At 51.3% G+C, this 21447-nt stretch overlaps 2 protein-coding genes across 3 annotated transcripts; both read right to left on the bottom strand.

The window, feature by feature from the left end:
• Positions 1-1097: 1097 nt before the first annotated feature.
• VHL (von Hippel-Lindau tumor suppressor) lies at positions 1098-3637 on the bottom strand. The gene is made up of 3 exons (XM_038149556.1): positions 3388-3637; positions 2887-2997; positions 1098-2512 (listed from the first exon to the last, which is right to left on the bottom strand). The coding sequence occupies exons 1-3, from the start codon at positions 3584-3586 to the stop codon at positions 2340-2342; spliced, it is 483 nt and encodes a 160-aa protein (XP_038005484.1). The 5' UTR covers positions 3587-3637; the 3' UTR covers positions 1098-2339.
• Positions 3638-4324: 687 nt separating this feature from the next.
• On the bottom strand, positions 4325-10110 carry THUMPD3 (THUMP domain containing 3). 2 transcript variants are annotated; one of them, XM_038149555.1, is made up of 9 exons: positions 9820-10110; positions 9349-9426; positions 8300-8836; positions 7324-7454; positions 6812-6881; positions 6315-6430; positions 6029-6136; positions 5706-5829; positions 4325-5430 (listed from the first exon to the last, which is right to left on the bottom strand). In XM_038149555.1, the coding sequence occupies exons 1-9, from the start codon at positions 10030-10032 to the stop codon at positions 5299-5301; spliced, it is 1509 nt and encodes a 502-aa protein (XP_038005483.1). In that variant the 5' UTR covers positions 10033-10110; the 3' UTR covers positions 4325-5298. The 2 variants fall into 2 exon arrangements, with proteins under 2 accessions (XP_038005483.1, XP_038005482.1); XM_038149554.1 differs by having other exon boundaries at positions 6029-6139.
• Between the last annotated feature and the right edge of the window lie 11337 nt (positions 10111-21447).

Here is a 21447-nt window from a genome sequence, read left to right on the forward strand (position 1 = left end):
AAACTTGTGAAACCATTTGAACTATTTGCCCGGGCTGGAAACAAGGGGAGAGACCACATCCAACCGCGTGTATGGCTTCAGTTCTGCTCTGAATGTCACAAATGAGGCTGGGTGTCCCTGGGGAACTGAAATCGCTGAATAGAGACCGGAGCAATCCTGTGCATTCCTGCTCTTAGGCCTTCCCTTTGCGAGCTGCTGCGGGCAGGACTCGGCACGGCTGCGTGCCCTCCCGAGCCCGCACGCTGCCCTGCCGTGTCAGCAGCATTTATTGCCCGGGGTCTCTCCCGTTCAGCACAGGCACACCCGCTGCGGGCTGGCCCGGCGGCTCTCGCTGCTGCTCCCGGGCCGGCCAACCCCTGCTAGATCGACTGGAACCACGCAGGGCTAAGAGCTGCCACAGTAAATGACGGCTGTCACTCCTTACTAACCCATCTGAGTAACCTCTAGCAGACTGCATTTCCCAATGCTTATGGGTTAAAGCCAGCTGGGGTTTCTCCAATCTTTTATTCTGATCCAAAGCAGCACTCCAGAACAGAAAAATACACTCTAATAAGAAACACAAGAAATGACAGAGCCCACCCAACTCAGAAATACCCAGAAGGTGTGTGCCGTGTACAGAACGTTAAACCCAACAGCTAATGCCAACTAGGTTACAGGAGAAGCTGCAGCCAGGCAGGTCAGCTTTCTGCCGGGGTGTGGCAGAGCTGCCACGCTGACTGCAGTGCACAGCCCCACGGACAGCAGGAGGGAACCTCCTCTCAGGCATGCTCAGGAGCAGGGAACAGCACGCTCCGACGCTCAGGCTCCCGGGGCACTGACCCCAGTCTGCTCCAGAGGCCTGCGTGGGCTCGCCTTCCCCTCGGAGATCTGTGAGAGGTGCTAAGAGCAGGACTGGACAGCAGCCCCATCCCTGCCCACAGCCTGAAGCTGTGCTGAGAGCTCTGAGAGCCAAAGGCAGCCCTGCAGCAGCGGGCTGGCCAGGCTGTACAGCACAAAGCGTCTCTCTACTGCTCAACCACAGCTGCCAGAGTATCACAGGGGTACCACACAGAGGCACTGGCAACTCACCTGACAGAATCACAGCCAGAACGCTAGCATGCATTTCCATTTTTATGTCAAAGATTAATTTCTTCAAATATGTAAGAGAAACAAGTTTACAAACAGGGAGACATTCCATACTTACAAAATACATTGAGATTCTCAGTTTCACAGCTACTCTCAAAATGTACAACTGGAGGGAAACGTATTCACAGAAATACCCTGCTGTACTCAACCTCCAACCAGTCTGCTTCTAACCTGAGCTGCACCACTACTGCTTGATGGACAATTAATGTAACACCAAACTACACTGCTTTGAACTCTGTGTTCACACCAGAGCACATTCCACTGAGATGTGGGGAACAGAATACAGGCAAAGGAATATCATCCCTCCTTCTCCAGCTGCCACTAAGCATGGCCCTGTTTGTGAGCTGGCTGTGTGAGCCAGTACAGCTCCCCCTGGTCCTGAGAAGACACAGGCAGCTCGAGAGGCCCACACTCCCTGAAAAGGCCTCCCACCTGCACTACAGCACTGCGAGGGGAAAAGACAGAACTCAAAGCATCTACCTGCTGTGAGCCCTGTACAGGCTGCTGGGGAAGCAGCTGTGGGGGACAAGGGTGCTCCAGAACGAGGGTCTGGTCTGTGTGGCTGAGATCAGCCAGGCAAGAATCCTATGACAAAGGCAAATAAGGCATTTGAGGTATGATGACAGTAAAAACATGTCAGACCTAGAGCAGACAGGACATGGCTTTGTAAGTGGAAAGGTAAGAGGCAGAATAACCTGCAAGCATTTACACATCATCTTTCCACCAATGTAACGTTTGTCAGACCCTCAGCACTGCTGGAAAACAGAGCGTACAAACATGTACAAACCCCTCATGCTCTGTGACCCACAGGCACATTGAGGCGACCTGTGAAAGGGAAATTCCATCAAAACAAGTTACTCAAACAAAACCCATGACACCTACAACCATTAGTCAGGGCTAAATTAATCCTTGGTGTAATATGCTTTCTAATGCAATGACAATTACTTTGTATGAATATTTTCCATTCAGATGCCCTGATCTTACCCTACAGTTTGCAACACCTGCAATGAAGAAATGAACTGAACCATCAGAACCCAGCATGCCTCCCAGTGCTGTTCAGTCTTTGGCATTTGACTGTCACCAAAGTTAATGAGTTTATGTTTCAAAACTTTAAACAGAGGCATCAGTTGGTGTGTGTCCTGGCGACGCTGGCTGCTCAGTCTCCGTGGTTTGTAATGAGCAGTCTGAAGTGAGTAATGCTGTTATTCCACAGTTTAGTTCCTCAGCGCTTCATTCCTCTCCAGAGAAAGCCGCCGAAGATCCTTCCAAATGTCAGGATGATCCTCCAGTTCTTCATATAACGACTGAACAATGTCCAGCTTCCTGTAGTCCACTGGGCTGACCAGACTGCGCACAACCTGCAGACACCTCTCCTTCAGGGTGAACACTGCAGTCGGACACAAGCACAGCACAGCCTCGTCACCAGGCTGGCAGCTGCTGCTCCAGTGCCAGCAGTGCTGCTCCGAGCCTGGGAACCAGAGCACAGCCCGCAGCACTGACCACGACAGGCTGGGCTCTCCACACGGGAGACAGGTGTGGCTCTGCCGTGAGGGACCTACGAAAACCCCTCGGAGACCCCTTGAAAGCAGAGCTCTGCCACTAGCTCCATCCAATACAACAGCTCTACCTACGACCCCTCACCACCCGTTCCAGTGTCCGAGCAGCTTTAACTTCATGAGGATCTCATTTCTCACTAATCCTAACAGGTCGAGAGAGACCAAGTTCAGAATTCCCTAGCGCCCATGTGGTCCTGTCCCTTACCTGGCAGCGTGATGTCAGCTTTGGTCACGTTGGGGGCTGCCACGAACAGCTCCTGCTGGTTGACGAGCAGCCCGTCATTGGTCCCTGCATCCCGGAACAGCCAGAGGTGCCCTGGCAGGGAGCAAGGTGGGAATGCACCAGTTGCAGAACTCGTTAATGAGCGCCTCTGAGGGGCACCTACTCGCGAGGGACCCAGCTCTCCAGCTCAGCCCTGCGTGCACAGGGCACGACCGCGGCCCCAGTCACCGCTATGAATGGGGAGGGGAAAGGAAAGAGGGGAAAAGGAGAGGAAAAAAGGAGAAGGAAAAAGAAAAAGAAGAAAAGCAAAGGAAATGGAGAGAGAAAAGGGGAAAAGGAAGGGAAAGGTAAGAGTGGAAGAAGGAAAAAGGGAAGAGAAAGGAAAAAGGGCGTGGGGGGTCGGCAAAAGGGTAAACTCCACCGCCACCAGCTCACCACCCGGGCCCCGCGACGCCCCAGCCCGTCCCGTCGCGCCGCACCCACCCCGGTAGCTGCGCATGACGCGCCCGCTGCGCGGCTGCAGCACCGGGTAGCAGCGCGGGCGGCCCTCGAAGTCCAGCCAGACGGGCAGCACGCAGCGGGGGCTGTGGTTGTTGAACACGACCTCGGAGAGTTCCCGCGTGTTGACCGAGCGCAGCACGGCCCCGGTCCCGCCCGGGCGCCCCGGGCCTGGCGGCGACATCGCGGCCCGGCCCCGCCGCGCGCAGGCGCCAGCGGGCCGCACCGGGGCCGGGCCCGCCCCGCGCAGGCGCTGCAGGGCCGCGGCGGGGCCGCCCCGAGGGGAGCGCGCCGGGAGGGGAGCGCGCCGTGAGGGGAGCCCGCCCTGAGGGGACCGTGCCGTGAGGGGAGCGCGCCCTGAGGGGAGCCCGCCCTGAGGGGAGCGCACCCTGCGTGCCCTGAGGGGAGCCCGCCCTGAGGGGACCGTGCCGTGAGGGGAGCGCGCCCCGAGGGGAGCGCGCCGTGAGGGGAGCGCGCCGTGAGGGGAGCGCGCCCTGAGGGGAGCGTGCCCTGAGGGGAGCCCGCCCTGAGGGGAGCGCGCGCACCGGGCCGCCAGACCCTCGTTTCAACAAACAGACGGAAAACAGCAACGGGCGCTTGGCATGCCAGTCACCGAGAGCAGTCAGCTCTTTGTCATGTCTTATTGCCCAGCAGTCTCGTTCACAGCTCCTGTGACTAAGGCACCGGGCTCACCAGGCCTGCCACAAACCAATTCTTCCTCAGCCAGTAACAGTTAAGGTGCCAGTTCCTTCCTCTCCCGATCTCAAGGTGCCAAAAGATTCCTTTATCCTTCAGCTGTAAATTCACTAATACTATATAATCTTTCTCACACACATGAAAACACTAAAATTTGAGACAAATTAACTAGATACTGGAAAATCTGAACCACCCCCCCCCCCCCCCCCCCATTAAGACTCATCTCTTTATGGAAAACTTCTAAAACTTTAATACTTGTTAATTCACCTCTGAACAGTTACACAATCTTAGCATGAACACACTGTAATGGAAAGGGCAAACTGGCAATTTGTTTTCAGCCTCTGAGGAGCAGAGTGAGAGGCCTGAGAAACCATAGTATGGTCACAGAAGAAAAGAATATTTTCAACAATATTTTTGTGAATACTGTGGCAGCATAGCTGTGGTAGTTAAATTACCCAAGAAATTCAAATTACCACCGTGATGCATCCACGGTAGATACCAAAACTATGAACTTTTTAATATAACTGCTAAAAGAACCTCAAATAGTAGCTACAGACTGTTTTCTAGGGCTGTGTGTTACCCCCTCACCCATGGCAATGGAATAGTAAAATACAGATCAGAATTTACTGGTAATTAGCCCTAAGGTGAGGTAACAGGCAGGAGAACCAGTAGCACAGCATACTATTTGCCAACTGGAATTTGCTTATCAGACCACAAAAACCAGATGCTGGTTATTATTAGTTTACATTTGAGCAATGGCATAAATTAGAACACTGCATTAGAGATACTACCTCTGAACCCTTTAAGGTGACTTAGTAGTTCTGTTAGTTTGAAGATACAGCTCGGTAAATAAATTAAATGTTACACTCAGAGCTGTCTCAACATGTTTTCTACTCTAAGCAGAAAAAAATAAACGTTTAACTGAAAAATACAAGAGAAGATTCAAGGCAAGGAAAGAATTACTAATTCCACTAATGAATTTCCGTTCGGGTGGAAGGGAGCAGAGGTGATTTAAGTAAGGTTTCAGAACACACAGTAGAGCTGGCAGCTCTCAAGTTGATCCCTGGTTTAATATTTGTGTGAGGATTTCTCCACAGGTTGGTTGGTTTTGAAACTGACAGACCTACGCTCTGCTGGTCTGCTTTAGCAGCTGGCTATTCAAGGAAGCCTGGAGGCGCGGCTTGTCTTCCTCCCCGCAGTTCACCAGAAGGGCCTGGCCTCCTCTGCCCGCTCCGAGGTGCGCCTCAGCAGGTACACTGCAGCGTGGAGCCCCCCCACGTTCACCCACACGGTCTGAGCCCTGCGCCAGATGTGTCCCACGCGGGACAAGGCCTGCGGGCAAAAACACACAGAGAGCGGCACTAAGACAATAGCATTAATTTTTATTGTTCTGTATCACAGTGAACACATCTGCACAGTGAACACTGAACCATCTGCAAAAGCAGCAATAAAAATGGGAACGTCAAAGGACTTTCCAGGTCCAAAACTGAATTTAAGTGTTACTAATGATTGCTTTATAAATGGAGTATCTTTTGTAATGACGGCAGCTCACAATTTCAATGTATTTTCAAGTGTAAATTGGTTTGATTTTCTCTCACAGAACAAACCTTGGCAAAGCATTTCTTGTCCTGGGTAAGCAGCACAGCCCTGCCTGTCCCTGGGGTGCAGATCCGGCCCATCTCCATCAGGCAGGCTGGGTAGAGGTCCCAGTTCTTCTTCTTCGACCCTATCCTGCAAGAGACATTCAGAGGCCCACTGCGACCACTGGCACCAGCTCAGCGTCGTCTGGCACATCAATCTGCTCATTCAGGAGCACAGTTACTTCAAGCTCATTTTTAAAAGGGCTCACGATTCCTTCCCCAGCAGGCCCGGTTCAGCAGCGAGCTGGGGAGGAGCCCAGCCCTGGCAGCCCCTTCCCAGCACAGCTCACCTCTTCCCGAAGGGCATGTCTGTCACCACGATGTCCACAGAGCCCGTCCGCAGGGGCAGCCTGCAGATGTCCCACTGGATGACGTCCAAGGGAACGCCCAGGGCAGTGCTGCTGCAAGAGCAAAAGCAGACATGAGCACTCGCAGGGTTTTTACACTGCGGAGGTCTACAACGTTGGCAACAGAATAAACAAGAAGATATGAACCAGACACTCAAGTGCATCAATGCAAAGTGGATTTCTGTGCGTGTAACACTGCAGGAAGGTAAATCCCTCAGGCTCCTCTCACCTGTCCTTACTCTCGTTTTTCCTCAGTAAGGAGCTGATGTTGTTGGCTGCTCTCTTCACTGCCTGAGGGTTGTTATCCCCTGCAATGTGGTAGCAGTGGGGCCATTCTGCAGCTCCCTGGAAGGGAAATGATAATAAGCAACATTAGCATCAACATGGCTTGAATGAAAAAAAACCAGAATAATTTCTCAAGCATGACAGAATACATCAAAGTGACTGCAAGTGGATGGCTGGAAATATAGAATTCTGTAACAGACAGCTGTATTTTGCACCTTTAAAGCTCAATACTTTTGGATTTAGTATCTTCCTGCTACGTTCTATGGAAGGAGAATGAGGTCATTTACACAAAGTGTATTTACATCTGTTCAAAAACTGGTGAGACTGGAGCTTACTATTCAGTCATTACTAAGAAGATTTACACATATTATTCAGCTATAATAGAATATAGCTAAGATATAGACAAGTTTAATTAAGTTTAAGAAATCAAGGAAGAATCACCTCTATCGGTATCGCACCTGTACCACACATGGGATCAACTATGATATCTGTGGGCTGGGGATCACAGAGTCTGAGGAACAGAAGAAAAGATATGGTGAGAAATGTCTTAAAAAGCTGAATTTCTGTAAATAAGGGAAAGTGAACTATTTTAATCACTGTGATTCTACCCTTTAACAAAAAACTAGATGTGATTATTTTTTCCACTAATTACATTTTTTTTATAAACAGCAGTGAAGTGAAATTCTTTCCAGTCTGTGGTACAGTATCTTGAAACTGGGCTAATACAGCAAATGTTTACTTTCCTTGGCTGGGAAACACCCACTGTTATTACAAGGCACATGCCGTCAGCAACTCCAGTGGGTTTTTTTATTTCTTTTTCTTTAAGAATTAACAGAAATGGCTTCTGAGGAAGCAGTGGGGGAGATAAAAAGTTTAATTTCTTAAACAAAAGCCGCTGTTTCTTAAACAAAAAGACTTGTTAACTGAGCATAATACAATGTAACTGCCCTGACCTGAGCATGCCGTAAGCCAGAGTGGAGCGCAGCGTTGTGGGGCCGAAGTGTGTGATATTCCGTCTGTGGAGACTCTCTTCCGTTAATGCAATCCCCACCACGACTTCATTGTTGTGAATGTTCAGAAGAACCTAAAGAAAAAACCTGAAGTGAATTTCAGGAGTAACAGAAGCTTTCCACAGAATGCCTAGTAAATACTCACAGGAATCCTAGATGGTAATTTAAAATCCAGGAATGACATATAAAAAAGCTTTTCTAGGAAGTGAAGCAAAGCACCATTTTAATAGGACAGAATTCAGGTGAGCATTCACACACTCTCTCATTCACACCAAATCTGTTGCACAAGACTTCTCAAAGTGTTATAACCATAGCACCAGCTCCTTAAAATATTTAGTTTGTAAGTCTGGGGCAGAAGTCGGGTAAGTCCTGCAAGACACAGTGAACCATCTGCAAAAGCAGCAATAAAAATCATTTGTGATGGGGACTAGATTAACTAGGAAGGTGAAATCTCACTCCAGGGCAGTGGCCAGTCCTTAGTAAAGCTGCAAGAAAAACTTAGGTCTTTCTGCCCCTCAAAAACAGTGGTTCCTCACCACCAACAGGCCAGGGGTGCTGGTTGTATTTTCCCAGCCTCTGCTCTCCCCTGACAGAAAATAAACACCTGACAGTTAGTGTAAACTCCTTCTGTCCCCTTCACCCCAAAACCAGCTTCCATTTGGAGCATTTCCTGGTAACGTAGACTGCTATTACACAATGCATTAGAGGAAGGCGAAGGCAAGGCAAGTGCTTGCATCAGAGGACACACATACTGTTGCCAGGGAAAAGAACACTTCAGAGGAGGCCAATTTCAGCACTACCAGTTTTCAGTTCCAGAGTCTCTGGAAGGCAGTGTGGAGATCTCTAAGCATCAGAAATAGGAACTAAGTATTTGTACTGCAGAAACAGTATGGTATGCCATACAGGTATGCCACTGTACCTCCACATCGAAATTAGTCATGTCAGCTTTCCACTGGAAGTGCTCTTGCACGGCTCCACCGAAGTCTCTGGCGGCCTCGTTGGACGTGAAGCTGTGCTTGTCCCCAGCTCTGTTGCAGGTCACTCGGAACCTCAGCACCTTCGCCTCTCCTTCACCCGTCTGACCGTCACCGGCCTTGGCCCCGCTCTCAGAACTCGCCTGCGCTTCAGCTTTCACATCTGACTGCTCGTTATCTTCCTCCTCCTCCACCCCATTTCTGGATGCCACTCCTTGGGCATTCTCTGTATCCTGGCCACCAGTGGGTTCCACAGCCACGGGGTTTTGGGCACAGTCCTCCTGCTCATTAGTGTTATTTTGGTCTGCTCCTCCCTCTTCTCCACCATCACTCAGCTTCCCTCTGCTTGCAGGACTCTGCAGATTGTGTTTTTTGCGTTTTGTCTTTTTCTTTTTCAAGCTGTTGTTCAACTCCCAAACTTTCAATGGATCCGTCCAAGGTAGCTTTTTAACCAAATCTTCCAAATCCTTTAGAGCATCTTCCTTTGAAAGACAGAAAAAGTTGTGCTTTGAAGTTATTCCATCCTTTTAAAAGTTATCCTTTACTTTGAGATCTTGCAAAGTAATTTATTAAACATTAATCCACTGCATGTTTAAGAAAATCTTACAGGTTTTTGTCTGATTTTTGCTATAACTAAATGGAGTCACACTGAAAATCACAAGACCCACAGGATTTCATCATTTATCTTGTAATACAGACAACTAACACTGTGTTAAGTGACCAAAGAGATGCTTCATCGTTCTGTGTCTGTGACCTACAAACACAGCTTCACCTCCTACCCCAGATTTTGCCAATCTAAAGCATTTAACCGCAGAAATTATGTTAGACGACATGGCCACACTTCCATTTACAAGCCAGAAAAAGAAAACTAGACTAATATCGCAAATAAAAAAACTTGTTAAACAAACAGAATATTTTGATACTAGTCTTAAATTTAAAAATGGAAACAACACTCCAAACCCCAGAATCGACAGAAAAAGGAAGAGTAATTCACCTTATTTTCCTTAAATTGATAGTCTTTGAATTCCTGAACAACAACAAATAAATTATCCACTGACCTCAGACGATGGACCTGGAAGAAATGAAAAGGTGACACATTACTAACCGTGTGCCGTAAGTACTGCGTTTACTGTTGTCAGAATTTTGCCATCTTACGTCGAGGTTTCAGAGACTACGGTTTTCCACCTTCAGTCCCCACATGAGTTACCAGTTTACGTCTTTGCACTGACCCCATCTATCACTCCATCTCCCCCGGGCACCCCGGTAAAGGCGGGTACCGCTGCTGCACCCAGGCCGGCCGTGGCTGGGTGCGGGAATGCGGTCCGTACCGGCGGCCTCCGGCACCGGAGCGTTCCGCTCGGAGGGGCTGGGACCCACCGAACCGACCCGAACCGGACCGGACCGGCCCGGCCCGGCCAGAGGGGGAGCAGCGGCGGGCGGAGCGGGGCAGAGAGCTCGCACGCACCTGAGGCAGGCTCCGGGCCGGGACCTCGAAGTAGATCTTGCCCCGATCCTTGCTGATCCTGGAGGCCGAGCCCAGCTTCTCCCGCACCTCGTCGGCCGCCGTCTGCTCGAACCCCGTGGGCACGGTGGCGCCGATCACGGCCGCGAGCTCCGCGCCCTCCTGGGCTGCGGCCGGACCCAGCCCCGCGTCGCCAGCCGCCTCCGCTTCCGCCATGCCGGAGCCCGGGGAGGGCGAGCGCCCGCCGGATGCCCCGAGCGCCCGCCGGATGCCCCGCGCCGAGCGCCGCCGCCGCCCGCCCTTTCCGCTTCCGCGCCGCGGCACCACCCCCGCCGCTCTCTGCTCGCTGCCGGCCGCGGGCGGGAGGCGGCGCCGCGACCCCGCCGGTACCGGCTGTCGGTCCGCGGGTACCGGCTGTCGGTCCGTGCGGCCCCGCGGGGAGCGCCTGTCGGACCCTCGGCCGGGGCTCGGCGCGGCTCTGTGCGTGTTCCCACCCCGTGACCGGGTCGTTCCTTTCCCCGGCGGAGCGCTGCCGGGCCCGCGGGTCAGCTCCCGGTTCCAAGCCCGGCGGTCCGGGAGCGTGGTGTCCCCGCAGCCCCTCGGGTCCCGGCGCTGAGCTCCCGAGCTGGGCTGCCGGGCTTCTGGCCCCCGGGCACCACAGGACCGCCGCTGCTGCCATAACCCCTGTGCCGCGGGTGGCAAAGCATGCGGTGGCCATTTCTCTTTTGGTTCCTTGTTGCTCAGTTTTCTCTATGGTTGGGCTGTTTCCTTTGGCGTGTTTCCAGAATCAGAATTATTTTTTAAAGAAAAATCTAGTGGCTAAATGTCTTTTCAGGAGAGACAAAAAGAGAGGCCACTCTACCTGCCATGGCCACATCCCCGTCACTGTGGCCAAGTGTGAGCTATGTGAAGCTGAATAGGTACTATTTTTCCCCCTCATTTCAGGTCCCCAGATCTTTACACCCAACACTGGAATGATAAATGTAAACACAACTTGTCCCTGCAGCTTCTACCTCCCCAGGTGCAGCATGTAGTGTCAGCAGCACCGTTTGTGTTCATTTCCCCGTGTGTGTTCTGGTTCTGCCATCACATTTAATGACCAACAGGAGGCCTGAGGCACTGCTCTTGCCATTGAACCTTCTGAAGCATTGCTTTACTTTCACGTGAGAAGGGTGAGGGAAGGTGTGGGTTGACTTGTGATTCAAGTCTGAAAATATAGGATGAAAACCGTGGAATTTGGGTCATAAACATGATGGAGAAAGTTTGTGAAATGGCTTTCAATTAGAATTTAAAAATAAGCTAAAGCAGAGGTAGTCACAGATTTTGCTCAGCTTTATCCTGCAGCAACACCTATAGCAAGGCAGAACTTTGTGGTTCAAGTGGGACAACAAGCTCAGATTGCTGAGCTATGTTCACTAGCAGAATTTTCAGCATCTTTTGTGAAGTTGTTTGCCAGACACTTAAATGAATTCCATGTGGCTGGCCTAGCAGGAGCAGCTCTGACCCTCACAGCTGGCCTCACACTGGCAGGTATGAAGCAGGTGAGAGCTGCAGCCTGCTCTGCTGCAGCTCTTGGAATCTGTCCAGGCACCATGTCAGAACAGTTTCTGGTTGCTGGCAGGTTCTGTAGCAGCTCTCCTACCTGTGTTTTGGGAGGGGAGAAAATATGACAAACTCTTCACGACCAAACCAGAGCTTTGTGTCCATTTGAGCCCCTTCCCAGAGCTGAGGAGCTGAACTGGCTCCCAGGCTCAGCAGCATTCAGTTAAAGTGAGCAGGTGCCTGTTGGGAGCCCCATTTACAGGGAGCAGTGGTTCTTGATGACCTGGCAGCATCGTTTTCATGGCTGGCTTAGTGCACACCACTTGTCTGGAAGGGTTTGTGCTCCAAGTCTGTCCATTTGGAAGGCACGTCCCAAGAGCAGGCTGGATCCCAGAGGGTGCTGAGTGTTTCTGCACTCTCACTCCTCAGGGTTGTCAGTGGAATGATGGACATAGCAAATTGTCCAGCTAACCAAGGGGTCCTAATATTATCCTGGAATCATCATTACCTTTCTCACAAGATTGGCACACAACGAAAGAAAATTTTCCATACGCTTATTAAAACCAATAACTTATCCTGTAATTAGGACCAGACCAGGTTTCTCCAAGCCCCATCTGGCCTGGCCTTGAACACTTCCAGGAGTGCAGCAGTCACAGCTCCTCTGGGCAGCCTGGTGGCCTCACCACCCTTACAGGAAAGAATTTCTTCCCAACATCTATTCTCATTACCTAATTTTTCTCAAGTTTTCTATTTTCATGTGTGTAAGAAAGATAACATAGAATGGTGTTTGGGAACCTACAGCTGAAGGATAAAGGAATGTTATTTTGACACTGAGAGATTAGGAGAGAAGTGAATTAGCTGCTTAACGTTACTGGAGGGGGAAGAATTAGTCGGTGTTTGTGGCAGCCCTGGTGAGCCCAGGGCCTTAGTCACAAGAGCTGTGAACTGAAGCTGCTGGGTGATAAGAAATGACAAAGAGTTCACAAGTCTAAGCGAGGAATTGTGTGTCAAACCCTTGTTGCTGGGGATGTGTGGTTAACAGCAGACTCTCCTTCCTCTCCTGTCCCCAGCAGATTTTGCACAGGAACAAACAAGTCACACTTGCCAGCTTGTGCTGGGGCAGTGTGGGTGGCTGCAGAGCTGCTCTGGGAGGTCACAGCAGTGATGAGGCCATAGAGGATGAGCAGCTCATCCTGCAGAATGTGAGAGGTGTGCTGAAAATGTCAGACTGGTCAGCTCTGCCATACTGATCGTCCCCGAGCCCAGGGACCGAGCTTTGTCACCTGTCACATCTGCGAAATGGAAACTGCTGAGGGAGCCCCATCAGCAAGAAATTCTGTGCACACACAAAACCTTACCACTCTGAGTTTTGTGAAAACAGTGAGATGTATTCCTGAGTCCTGCTTAATTTTTACCAGCATAACTGAACTTAACTTCTTGGATTGGTTTAATTAATTTTTAGGGCATAAACGAATTTACAGAATTGAATTTCCAGTACTGAAGTGCCAAGTTATGCTTGCACCTGTCTTGTCCGGAAAAAACTGCTTGGTTTGAATTCATTCATTTCAGAGCTGCAGAAAGAATTTGGTGTGAACTGATCTGGTTTGTCTTGCAGTGATAGTCATGTGTTGTATAAATTCCATCCAGCACTTGAGTTTGCAAGGGTTAAAGTTCTTCAGGCTGCTTCCTGGCTCCAGAGGTTACTTTTAAAAATTTAGGTTTGTATTGCAATATGTGCACAGAGAAGTGAAATCAAAAATTTGCCCTTCCAAAGTAAAAATGCTGTGAGCAGTATAGAAAGCTTTTCAGCGAAAGATGCATGTGAGGGTGCCAGGCTGTTCCCTCCTGTGACCTCTTGAAGGAGGTTCTGCTTTCAGGGGACTGTGGGCAAGGCTGTACCACTTCCTCTTCAGTGGTATTCGGGCTGCATGCTCTGGCTCTGGAGTTCCTGCCTCGTGTGCAGTACCTCCCTGCTACTCAGCAGGTTGCCACGGGACTGAGGGTAAGCTCAGATCACCTTTTAACCTACAGCGTCTGCTTCTGACCTGACACTCCAGCTTACTTTGAGACAGCTTAGAGAAGATTCCTACACACATAATTAAACAAAAAAGCAGGCAAAGATTAAGTAGTTTGCAACTCAGAATTTTTAATGGGATTTTAACCTCAACTGGTGCTGGCAAGGTCTGAATGAAGTGTGGGTAGGCAGCCTGTGGTGTGAACTGCAGATCAGTCAGACAGGGCTGATGGGGTCCAGTCCTTTGTGCTGCCTCAGTGCCTGTGTGAGGAAGGGAAGAGGTTGCACAGTTCAGGATTTCTTCCTCTTCCAGCCAGGGATACAACTTGATGGTCTTGAATCTGCTTTGGCAGCCAGGAGACTGAGATTGCTCACAGTGCTGATGGAGCTAGCATGAGCTTTAAAGAATGGAAAACTAATAAGCCCTACAGTCATTTTTAACAGTTTTGGAAACACAATTCAGGAATATATAATCTCATTGTGACCCTGCAATGTGCATTGTTGTATTTTTCTGTTACACCTGATTAGCTCCTACCCGAGTCCAAAATGCCACTGATGCTAAAAATATACAGCCTTGGGAAGTTACCACGGGCACTGCTGAGCATCTTCAGAGTCTGCAGCTGTGTTTTACTAATGCCTTTGATCTGAAGCTTTGTTTTCCTAACAGCTAATTTATTAGTGAGCAAATTGAGGCTTTTGCATATTAACAGACTTGCCAAGTATCACTTAGGGGCCAGAACAGAGGCTAATGGAATTATAAAGTCTCTCCTCCACACCCAAAACACTGTCCCTCTTATAAAGTCAATTTAATTATTCTCTAGGATGGAATGTACAAGATGCATAGTGTATTGCAATATCATAAGATTTCAGTTAATTTACCTCTGTTAACCTCTGTGTGACCCTGCTCTGGGGACTTGAGGATCTGTCACTCCTCTTGCTGTTGGCTCTACATCTGTCATGTTAAACCCCACATTCAGAGGATGCATTAACTGCTCAGCGCTCCTGCTATTGCTGATATTTTGAGCTGAGAAGAAATCAATTCAGGCTCTTTTCCTTGAAGCAGGGTTCCCCATTCCAAGCAGTGACACACAAGGGCTGTAACCTCTTTTCTTCTGAGCCAGCACAACCAGCACCTGTCAGAGAGATTGCCTGTTCAGGCTGCTGTTCAGACCTTTGTTCCGGGCTAGTTGGTTATTTCCAGCTAATCGTTAGTCATTGCTGTGGGAGGAAAAGCAGAATTGTTGTAGTGCTCAAACAGACCTCAGTGACATGAGAGGTGCTGTGTGTGTGGGCATGAACATCACTGTGTCCTGCGCACAGCAGCTTCTACAGTGCAGGGGGCTCTGCTGGATTTACTGGGAAATCCCAGCTCCCTAAACAGCAGAAGCTTGGCAGAAATTGGAGTGACCTTTGTGCCAATGACTCTGCTGGGAATTTCCTTAGCCTGCATGTAACCTGTATGGGCATTGCAGCTGGATATTGCAGCGGACAGCTCAGCTGATTTGTCAGCTAATTTCTTCAAGTATGTCCTGCAGAGAAGATTTAAATTATGTTACTGAATGGAAATCCTTCTGTTGGGAATATTGAAAGAAAACTGGCACACACACACGCTTAGAAAGACATTTTTGGGGAGCCTGAAGGTTTGGGTTTTATTTTTAAAAGTCTGATGTGTTTGTTTATTTCTGTTTTAAACATGCTTTTAAATGGGAAACCTACACTGTCTTTTACCACGTGAAACAAAGAGTTGGATCGCCTCCTTAAAGCCCATTCTGCACAAACCTATGCCTGTGCTTGGGATTTCAAGACGGGAGAGCTGCTCCGGGCGCCTGTGGAGGCAGCGGGGGAGTGTGTGCACAGGAAGCTGTCTCCATGGGAGACACTCTGCAAGGGGCTTCCCTGCATGGTGAGACTGAATCCTGGGTATCCTCTGCGAGGCTGTAACAGCACACACAAACGCACAGACCAGCTCCAGCGGCGCAGTGCAGGATCCAGCTACACCCGTCCGTGCCTGCTTGCAGGTCCTTCTCCTGGAGTGCAGTGAAGGGAGCATCAAGGTGAGGAGCAGCAATGTGCAAACGCTGCATTTCCTGCTGCCTGTCCTGCCAAACCCAGCATCTCCTTCGCCAGGGCTTGCACAGCGCACACGGGCTCTCGGGGGCAATTGTGTGTGCCTCACACTGCTGCCAGTGGACAGCCCCTCCTCTGCTAGGAAAAGGAGTGATCCTGGCTGACTGCTACACCTTCATCCTAAATTATTTTGAAAGGATGATGTCAGTAAGATGAAAACTCAGATTTGATAATTAAGTTTCCATTCCAAACCCGCGGTCCCCGGCAGGGTCTTGTGAAGCACCACTGATCTGTGCTAATTCTTCATGCAGTTACGTGCTCTTCCGGGCCAGAGACAACCCCCTGCACGTTCTGGTTCACACGTGAATTTCTGGCTATTACTGTGCTGTGATGAATGTTCTGTCTGAGCAGATATCTGACTGATTCCTTAACAGATTCTTCAGCACCGGGTTTTTCAGAGGCTGAGGGGAGATGCCTTCCAAGCTAGACAGTGTTGCACTCAATCTGTGAAGTCAGCCATGGGGAATCCAGGCTTCACTTGAAACCCAGCTCTTTGGCATTAAATCACAGAGATATTTTAAAGTGAAACTGGGAACGTTGTGCAACTCTGCAGAGAGCAGAGTCCAGAACAAACTCCAGGTTTAAATTTTCTCACTGTTTTTCTGCAATTTAGTGATTTGTTTGTTCTATATCCATGACTACATGGCTGCAGACATTATCATCAAACGTGGCTCATATGAAGTACTAGCAGCCATGACAATAATTTGAGGCTCCTCAGCCTTCTGGGCTGGGGATGCCAATCCTCTGGCTAAGCTGTCCTGCTCTCTAGAGCTGCCCTTCCAGCATGCCTCCCTCTGGGCTGAGGGAATCCCTTCAGCAGGGACAGGGATTTGACTGAGAGGCAAAACAGTGAATTCAGAGAATCAAGGCTTGTAATTCTCGAGTTCTGAAATGTGATGATCTTCAAACTCATTTCATAGTGGGGGAAGAAAATCCTTTGTTGGAATGAATCCAACTTAAGCACTGACATGGGTCACTCACCCAGATTCCTACCTGTAAGATTTTGGGTTGGAGGGTATGGGACTCCCTCCACAGCGCTGAACCCATTACCTGCATGTGCTCATTGCTCCTGTGGTGGGCCTTGGCAGCCAGCTCTGCTTCTGATGTGTCGGGTGTGTTGTGTGTAAGGGCTGTGATACACAGCCTGCAGGGGACCAACAGCATGTGGTGTGTGGCTCCTGCATGGGGGTGACAGTATTTAAACTGTTCAATCAGTTGTGCCTTATTTTGTGGGGTAAATCAGTAGGTGAAAGTGAGAGTTAGGGAGGTGCCAGTTGTCCCAAATTCTTGGTTTTCCTTGCCCGGCGATTCCCCAGTGTTTCATGTCCTAGGAGAGCGTGGAGGTGTCAGTCACTGTCTCTGCTGACCTGGTTCTTCTTTTTTGACCTGGATGCGCTGTGAACTGGAGCTGTTTTGGATAAGAAGTGACAGTCGAGGGAAGAGGGAGCAACAACTCATCCCCCTGTACCAATCTGAGCCACACTCACACAGCAACCCATTTGTGGATTAGTGGGATTCAGTTTAGTGCAAAGTATGTCAGAGCAAAGATCTTGCAGTGTCGATGCAGAGTTTTTGTCGCAGTTTTGAAGCATTTTCAGGAGTGTTTCATGCTGCTCCCCCATGGTCTTGCTCAAGTTGATTATGAAACAGTGACCTTGTGGGTGGCTTGCTCAGGAAATGGGGCTCCCTCTGCTCTGGCCCAGCTCCCTGTGCATGCCGCAGCTTCCCCGAGAGGCTGCAGCAGGCTCTGGTGCTAGTGTCAGCTCAATTTCCTCCTCCTAAGAGCACGCCAAGGCCTAGATCTCAAACACTGGCACTGAAACAGCTCTTGGAAGAACCTAGAGCAGGAGTGCAAGAGGACATGGGAGGGACGCCAAGACTACAGAAACAGGAGACAGTAACTGCCTGGATGGTGCTCGGGCAGGACTGCAGCTTCCAGTGCTGCTTCCCTCAGTCCAGCAGAAAGCAAGGAGCGCTTAATGCTGGACAGCACTGTTAGCCTTTTTCTGTAAATACTTCTGGGCTCTCTGCACATGTGCCTGGGGAGACACTAGCTGTACTCCAGGCAGAAAGAGAAGCAGGTGAGCAAACCTGAGATGAGCACGCTGAGATCCCATGGAGCCCAGGTCATGCTGCCTAGGAACAGGAGGTTTGGGACTAGTTCATAAAGAGTGGAGAGCTAGACCTTCAGCCAGAGACTGACAAGAGCTCTGCAAGTAGCTCTTTTGAGTTGAGGAGGGAGTGAAAGGATGGAAAAATTATATCCTGAATGCAAGTAAATCCGCATCTTGTGATAAGATGAAATGCAGACATATCTACGACTTGTCTGGCATTTGATGTGTCCTGCAGAAAGTCAGACTGTGAGCATTGGGAAAGCTGTGTCCTTTGGACTGGCAAACTTACTATTAAAACAACAGCAGCTCAGAATTTTGCTCGCCTTTGACATTTGAGACTTTACCATGCTCTTGGATTATATTTTTCAGGATTTTTCTCTGCAGCTCTGAGGCAAGGGAGCTTAATTAAAACCTGAAATGAAAGGTCACTCCAGCCTTTATTTCAAATTAAAATCCCCCACAACATGTTGCCTCTCATACAAGTACTGGCTGTGAGTGCCTGGGAGCAAGCAGGCTGTGCTATTTGTATTACAGTTGAGGTTGCCAGTTAGATCTGACAGTGTTTTGCACCAATTCCGGGCACGCAGACAGCTGGCACAGAGCAGCTGAGTTCCTGTTTTACACATGTGTTTTGCTCTGCTCCTCAGGTCTGGGAGCTGCTGGATCCAGCTGCATTCCTGCAGTGGCAGTGCTTTGGAGCAGGAGCCCCACAGCGCAGGGTCCTGTCCTCACTGGAGAGAAGCTGTGAGAGCTGACAGGAATCTCACCTCTGCAGAGCTGCACAGCAGCGCCACGGAGCACGGAGCCTCTGGAGCCCTGCTGCAGGGAGCCAGGCTCAGTGCTGCAGGGAGAAAGGGTCAGTGCTGCAGGGAGAAAGGGTCAGTGCTGCAGGGAGAAAGGGTCAGTGCTGCAGGGAGCCAGGGTCAGTGCTGCAGGGAGAAAGGGTCAGTGCTGCAGGGAGAAAGGGTCAGTGCTGCAGGGAGCCAGGGGCAGTGCTGCAGGGAGAAAGGGTCAGTGCTGCAGGGAGCCAGGGTCAGTGCTGCAGGGAGAAAGGGTCAGTGCTGCAGGGAGCCAGGGTCAGTGCTGCAGGGAGAAAGGGTCAGTGCTGCAGGGAGCCAGGGTCAGTGCTGCAGGGAGCAGTGCTGCAGGGAGCAGTGCTGCAGGGAGCCAGGGTCAGTGCTGCAGGGAGAAAGGGTCAGTGCTGCAGGGAGCAGTGCTGCAGGGAGCAGTGCTGCAGGGAGCCAGGATCAGTGCTGCAGGGAGAAAGGGTCAGTGCTGCAGGGAGAGGGAGCCAGTGCTGCAGGGAGAAAGGGTCAGTGCTGCAGGGAGCCAGGGTCAGTGCTGCAGGGAGCCAGGGTCAGTGCTGCAGGGAGAAAGGGTCAGTGCTGCAGGGAGAAAGGGTCAGTGCTGCAGGGAGCCAGGGTCAGTGCTGCAGGGAGAGGGAGAAAGGGTCAGTGCTGCAGGGAGCCAGGATCAGTGCTGCAGTCTGCAGGGAGAAAGGGTCAGTGCAGGGAGAAAGGGTCAGTGCTGCAGGGAGAAAGGGTCAGTGCTGCAGGGAGCCAGGGTCAGTGCTGCAGTCAGCTGCAGGGAGCAGTGCTGCAGGGAGCCAGGATCAGTGCTGCAGGGAGCCAGGGTCAGCTGCAGTCAGCTGCAGGGAGAAAGGGTCAGTGCTGCAGGGAGCCAGGGTCAGTGCTGCAGGGAGCCAGGGGCAGTGCTGCAGGGAGAAGTGCTGCAGGGTCAGTGCTGCAGGGAGAAAGGGAGCCAGGGTCAGTGCTGCAGGGAGCCAGGGGCAGTGCAGTCAGCTGCAGGGAGAAAGGGAGCCAGGGTCAGTGCTGCAGGGAGAAAGGGTCAGTGCTGCAGGGAGCCAGGGGCAGTGCTGCAGTGCTGCAGGGAGCAGTGCAGGGAGCCAGGGGCAGTCTGCAGTCAGCTGCAGGGAGAAAGGGTCAGTGCTGCAGGGAGCCAGGGGCAGTGCAGGGAGACAGGGTCAGTGCTGCAGGGAGCCAGGCTCAGTGCTGCAGGGAGCCAGGGGCAGTGCTGCAGGGAGCCAGGGGCAGTGCTGCAGGGAGAAAGGGTCAGTGCTGCAGGGAGCCAGGGGCAGTGCTGCAGGGAGCCAGGGGCAGTGCTGCAGGGAGAAAGGGTCAGTGCTGCAGGGAGCCAGGGGCAGTGCTGCAGGGAGCCAGGGTCAGTGCTGCAGGGAGAAAGGGTCAGTGCTGCAGGGAGCCAGGGGCAGTGCTGCAGGGAGCCAGGGGCAGTGCTGCAGGGAGCCAGGGGCAGTGCTGCAGGGAGAAAGGGTCAGTGCTGCAGGGAGCCAGGGGCAGTGCTGCAGGGAGCCAGGATCACTGCCTTGTCTTCTGTCTTTTCTGGAAAGCAGTCCTGGCTATACTTAAAACATGCTGGGACATTCCTGATCCTGTCTAAAGGGAAGGATTCACATGCAGCTCATTGAGTGGCATCACAGGAGGAGCTGGCCCATCCCAGCAGTGAAGGAGCAGTCCTTGGGCCACCAACAGCTGCTGCTCTGCCACCTCCACATTCCACAGGGCTGTGAGAGCAGCACAGTCAACACAGCATGAACTTAGAAAGAGGAGAAGGAGAAATCAAACATCAGGGTGTAGCTGAACAAAGCAGGGTTGCTATTTCTGTTGAAGCTCTTGGAGCCTCCCTGACAATTCCCCCCAGTGGCTGCAGCTCCAGCGGCCACAGCGCTGTCGCTGCAGTGAGCACTTCTCCAGCTGGAGGGACCTGCTCACACACAATTGGTTTTACTGGTGTTGTTGAGAATGCTAGTTTTCTGGGCCTGCGTGCTGTGCGAGCCTGCCCATTATCGATAGCATATCTGTTACGTGACACTCATCTGAGGCTCTGCCAGCACTGCAAGGCAGCTCGAAGCACACAGCAAATCTGCTTTAACTGCCTTGGAACAAAAGCCTAATGTAGTGTGCAAAATAGAGGGAGACAAAAAGGATAAAAATCAAATTAGATTCACTGTGCACACAAACTCTCCAACCCAAAGCACAGTGATGCTGGTCACAGAGGGAAGAAAACAGCTTTAAAAACAGGGCATAAAAGTGGATTCTGTCCTTGCCTCACTCTGGGACTCTCTTTGTGTCCTGCAGGCACAGCCAGGCTGAGATGCTGTAGTGGTTCAGTACGCCTTCCCTGCCTGCCCCAGGCAGCTGTTTTGTCCCCATGGTGCTGATTGAAGGGGACAATCCTGGGGCTGCCAGACCTCACTGCCTGCAGGGCAGCCCCACGGCTGAGCCCAAGCTGCAGCGAGTGAAGGTTCAGGATTCCCTGAGAGCTGCAGCAGCATCCCTGTCCTACATCTGAGGCAGGGACCCTCGCAGGGGGTGGCAGCCTGGGCTTGGCCATGGGGGCACCTCACTGCTGCCGGTGCAGCCCAAGCTCTGCAGATCCAGGAGGGCTTGGCCAGGTCCGGACGTGCTGACACAGCTCATGTCAGCAAAGTGCTGATGCTGCTTCAGCTGTTCTGGGAAGGTTCCACTGATGCTGCTCCAGTAAACAGCCTTCCTTCTGCAGGGAAGGAACATCTCCATCAGCAGATCTCCCTGCAGGGCTGTGCGCCCAGGTTATAGGCCAGAGCAGAAGATTTGCACAGAGTCTTAAGTGAGCCCTGCAGGAGTGTGAAGGCCTTGGTGCAGCCCTGTTCACTCCCTTGCTTGAGGGTATTGTGCCAGTGCTGTCCTCCTCTCCTCTCCTCTCCTCTCCTCTCCTCTCCTCTCCTCTCCTCTCCTCTCCTCTCCTCTCCTCTCCTCTCCTCTCTCTCTCCTCTCCTCTCCTCTCCTCTCCTCTCCTCTCCTCTCCTCTCCTCTC

Source organism: Motacilla alba, chromosome 12 (genome assembly GCF_015832195.1).
Source record: "Motacilla alba alba isolate MOTALB_02 chromosome 12, Motacilla_alba_V1.0_pri, whole genome shotgun sequence".
NCBI classification, from domain to species: Eukaryota; Metazoa; Chordata; class Aves; order Passeriformes; family Motacillidae; genus Motacilla; species Motacilla alba.

Bases quoted from the DNA above. Each gene is read 5' to 3' on its own strand.
- VHL (XM_038149556.1), bottom strand. From the start codon at position 3,586: ATGTCGCCGCCAGGCCCGGGGCGCCCGGGCGGGACCGGGGCCGTGCTG. The intron at 2,998-3,387 runs GTGGGTGCGGCG...GCTCCCTGCCAG, and splicing joins CGTCATGCGCAGCTACCGGG to GGCACCTCTGGCTGTTCCGG. The intron at 2,513-2,886 runs GTAAGGGACAGG...GTCCGACTGCAG, and splicing joins AGCTGACATCACGCTGCCAG to TGTTCACCCTGAAGGAGAGG.
- THUMPD3 (XM_038149554.1), bottom strand. From the start codon at position 10,032: ATGGCGGAAGCGGAGGCGGCTGGCGACGCGGGGCTGGGTCCGGCCGCA. The intron at 6,140-6,314 runs GTGAGAGGAGCC...TTGCTCTTGCAG, and splicing joins AAAAACGAGAGTAAGGACAG to CAGCACTGCCCTGGGCGTTC. The intron at 5,431-5,705 runs GTTTGTTCTGTG...TTTTGCCCGCAG, and splicing joins ACAAGAAATGCTTTGCCAAG to GCCTTGTCCCGCGTGGGACA.